Source organism: Condylura cristata, unplaced genomic scaffold (assembly GCF_000260355.1).
Source record: "Condylura cristata isolate star-nosed mole 26May11 unplaced genomic scaffold, ConCri1.0 scaffold00013, whole genome shotgun sequence".
Lineage (NCBI taxonomy): Eukaryota > Metazoa > Chordata > Mammalia > Eulipotyphla > Talpidae > Condylura > Condylura cristata.
In genome coordinates this window covers 1076941-1080968 of record NW_004567114.1, presented here as the reverse complement: position 1 = coordinate 1080968, position 4028 = coordinate 1076941, and the positions used below count along the sequence as shown (strand labels likewise).

General features: G+C 69.4%; 1 protein-coding gene across 1 annotated transcript in view; it reads left to right on the top strand.

Moving 5' to 3' along the window:
* The window catches only part of RCOR1 (REST corepressor 1), a 22089-nt gene extending 18070 nt beyond the window's left edge, over positions 1 to 4019 (top strand). Inside the window, exons 8-11 of the mRNA XM_004682000.2 lie at positions 1120 to 1197; positions 1383 to 1440; positions 1697 to 1926; positions 3856 to 4019. Of these exons, the coding sequence (XP_004682057.1) occupies positions 1120 to 1197; positions 1383 to 1440; positions 1697 to 1926; positions 3856 to 3897 (408 nt within the window). The 3' untranslated portion in view covers positions 3898 to 4019. The remainder of the gene's footprint in view (positions 1 to 1119; positions 1198 to 1382; positions 1441 to 1696; positions 1927 to 3855) is intronic.
* The last annotated feature ends 9 nt before the right edge of the window (positions 4020 to 4028 follow it).

The following is a 4028-nucleotide window of genomic DNA, read 5'->3' as shown; positions in this document are numbered from 1 at the left end:
GCGCTGGGCAGCGCCCGCCGAGAGGGAGGTCTGTGCCCGTTCTGCGCGCCCACCTCTTCGGAAGAAGCCGAAGCAAATCCCTGCAGATCCAGGTCCCCTCTGGGGCCTTACTGTAGTTTGGTGCATTGTCCTGCCCGTTTCTTCTCACGCCTGTGCCGACTGGCGCCGCGCAGGGAGGCCTGGGGCGGCCGGGCCTCGGGTTGTGCGGAGCCGCCGGCGCCCTGGCGGACGGGGCAGCGTGGCCGCGCGCCTCCCCTCCCTCAGCCCCGGGGAAGGCGCGGCACGGGGAGGTGGCTGCGGAGCCGGGGTGTGGGATGCCGGCCCCGAGAGCTGCGTGGCGTTGAGAGGGTGAGAGTCGGGGCCCGCGGCCTCCCGCGCCGCCGCCCCCGAGAGGGAGGGCTGCTGCAGGGCACGGATGCCCCCCCGGGGCCAGCCCGGCTTCCTCCTGCTGCTTAGCGTGAGCGGGAGCTGCCTGGCGCCGGCGTCCATGGTGCTGCCCGCGGGGCCTGCCGGGTGGCGGAGAGGCGGCCGCAAGCCTGTGCTTTTTAAAAAAGATCATTTATTTACGCTTGCAAAAGCTGGGTGCCGCCAGAGGTGCAGGGGGGGGGGGAGGACTCGGCAGAGGCAGAGGCAGAGGCGGGAACAGAGCGGCCAGGTCCACTGAGACCCACTGCTGAGGGGGGGTCTGGGGCCAGTCCTGGCCGGGGCCAGGCAGCTTCATAGAGCTGCGCTGAAACCCGCTGCGCCACCCGCGAGGGCCCTGAGCCTCTGACCGGCCGAGGCCGGTGAGCGAAAGGCCGCTCGCGTGGAAGCTGTGATGCGGAAACCCTGCTGTGCCGGCATCCGGGGCTCCTCTCACCGCCAGCGCCCCTGCTTTCCTCAGGGCCGGGGCCCGGCAGCCCGGCCGCGCTCCTGTCTCTGTCAGGCCCCGGGCGCGGGCCTGCTGCTCGGGTGCCCCTGCGAGGCGGCTGGTCTCGGCCGCCCACGGCGCGTGGCCCCTCTGTGGCAGCTGCCCGGCGGCGCTCGTGGCCTCTGTGTCTTCGGGCTCGCTCAGTTCTGTTCTTAAAGCTTGAGTTTCTTTTCATTTTTGAAGTGAAAATGTTTTCTTCTGTCTCCTAGATTCAGAACATCAAGCAGACCAACAGTGCTCTCAAAGAAAAACTCGACGGTGGGATAGAGCCGTACCGGCTGCCAGAGGTGAGGCGATGCTCAGGTGTCTCGGGGTGACACCGAGCGCTTAACAGCCACGAGCGTCTGCCTCGTGGGCGGGCACGGGCATGGTTTCGCGTGCCCCGGCGACGCTGACATCCTGGCCGAGGAAGGCCTCGCCCGGCCGGGGGCGGCCCTGCCGCTGCCGTGCGCTGACGCTCGTTTGCTGCCAGGTTGCCCAGAAGTGCAACGCGCGGTGGACCACAGAGGAGCAGCTTCTCGCCGTGCAAGGTGAGGGCCTTCTCCGCGGGCGGCGCCGTGGGGACAGCCCGCCTGCTCCCCACCAGCCTGCCTTCCCGCCGAGACCCCTTCCGGAGAGCCGCCTCCCTGGGCTGTGCCCCCCCTTGGCGGGAGCGCCCCCCGGGGGCGGGGCGGGGCCACGCCGGCTGCGGCCTTGGGCCTCCCTGCCAGGACGTGGCCGAGCGTCCGTGTGTGTCTTGAAAATGGTCTCCTCTTCCGTGGGAAACACGCTCCCTTGCGCCCTCAGCCATCAGGAAGTACGGCCGGGACTTCCAGGCCATCTCAGATGTGATCGGGAACAAGTCCGTGGTACAAGTGAAAAACTTCTTCGTGAACTACCGGCGCCGCTTCAACATAGACGAGGTCCTGCAGGAGTGGGAGGCGGAGCACGGCAAGGCGGAGCCCAACGGCCCCGGCGGCCAGAAGCCGGCCAAGTCCCCGGACAACGCCATCAAGGTGCCTGACGACGACGACGAGGTGGGTGTGAGGCGGCCTCTGCGGGAAGGCTGTCAGCCGTTGGGCCCCTGGGGTTCGGGGACTTTCACCTGCAAGCGCCCAGTGTCTGACTCCAGTCAACTTTTTCTCACCGTTTTGCTCGCACTCTGATTCCCAGACAAGCCCGGAGTCCAGCCCCGCACACTCGCCCCGCACAGCAGTCCGCCCGCGACAGGAGCTGTGTGCCACGAGGCGCCGGCTCCGGCCAGGCCCACCGGCCGCCGCTCCGGCCGTGCTGTGCCGCAGACAGCTGGCTCGGGCTGGGGGCTGCGGAAGCCGCCGGGCATCTGCGCCCTCCCTGCTTCCTGTGGCTTCTGCTGGCCCAGCTGCCCTGCAGCCCATGCCCCGCGCCCACGGACAGGCGAGTGGCGCTGCCCACCCCGGACTGGGGTTTGTCCCCGACGTGACGACGGCTGGGTTCAGCTCTGCCCGCAGAGGCACTGCCCCGTCAGACCGGCGGGTGGCCAGCCCTGCTCGGAGGTGGCCTGTCGTGTTGCCTGGGCCGCCCCTTGGTGCCCAGAGCCTGCTGCAGGAGCAGCTGGGGCCGTGGCCGGGAGGACGGGGCCCCTGGGAGCCGCTTCGAGGTCCGGCTCTGCCTGTGTGCAGCCCTCAGAGGCGAGGGCCCGTGCCGACGGGGTCGCCCTGGCTCCTGCCAGAGGCCCCCGTGAAGAGGGCGTGGAGCGAGCCTCGCCCAGGTGCGCAGGCCAGGGCTCCTGCTCCCCTTTCCCTCGCATGTGGCCGAGCCGGTGCTGGCCAAGGAGGGACAGCCAGGCAGCCCACCCCTCGTGCGCGTGTCCGTTGGGCAGCCTGTTCCCTGACTGGCCCGACCAGCCGGTGACCTCATGACTGTCTTGTCTGGAAGGACGTGGCTCCCCTCTATGGTGACCGCACAGCACCTGACTGCCCAAAGGCTGGTGCCCTGGCTTCTGCCCTCCTGTGCTGTCTTTGTCCACTCTCCACCTCTGGCTGTTTGCGTCTTGCCCTCCCCCCACATTTTGTTTGTCACCCGTCCCTGGTACCCCATTCTAGCTTTCTGGTCTTGGGGTGTCCTGAAGCAAGAAGTTCCTCTGTAAGGATCACTGCTCCTTTCTGTCCACCAGGGCCTGAGAGTGCTGACCAGCATGCTGGCCCCTGCTCTGCTGGGGCTCGAGCCAGGGGTCCTTGTGACCTGGAGCCCGCCCACCCCAGGGTGCTCTGCACAGGGGCACACCGGGGCCTGGGGGTGGCCAGGGCTGCGTGTCTGAGGCCTGTCTGCCTCAGGGCTGTGAGGAGAGGGCGCCGAGCGACGGGCGCTCAGGCCGGCTGGATCCAGCCGGTGGGGCCTGAGCAGGCGCGAGGGCCCCAGAGCAGCTGGGTGGAGACGCCGTCTCTGAGCACGTGGCGGATGAGAGTGGTCGTGAGGAGAGGCCTGCTGGCTGGGCCACGTCCGCCCGTGACTCCCGCTGAAGCGACAGCGTGGCCAGGCTGTGGCGCCCTTGTCGCAGGTCCCCCCAGCGGCACCAGGAGCGCAGCTTGGGCCTCAGACGCCTTTGGCCCCTCGGTCTGGGCCGGGAGTCACCTCTGGGAAACGTGGGGAGTCAGAGGTGCCCGCAGGGCCTCTTCTTTTAGAGAAGACCCCTGGCCGCCCCCACCCTGTCCCGGGCCAGACGGGGCCTCTGCTGAGCGCCATCGCCCCTTTGGCCAGTGCCGGCGACGGCACCGCTGCGCCCCTCGGGGGCTCTCCTCTGTGCCGCGGAGCAGCCACCGCTGTGGTGCGTTCTGCAGTCGAGATGGCGTTTCAAGAGACGAGAGCCTGCCCAGAGGCCCGGAGCCGGAGCCCCGCGCAGCCGCCGAGCCGGGCCCATGCCCCCGAGGCCGCGCGGGCTGCCCGGCCTGGCGCTGACGCACTGACTCCCGTCTCCTTCTCCTCAGGCTGCTTCTGTTCTTGATGTCAGATACGCATCTGCTTCGTGAGAAACTGGGGCTTGTGCACCGGTGTGGACGGCGGCGTCACCGGTGCCAGGCCGCGGCGTCGTGGCCGCCTGCAGCACGCTCTGGACAAGCAGCTGTCACCAAAAAGGCGCGCCGGGCCCGGCTGCCCCTGC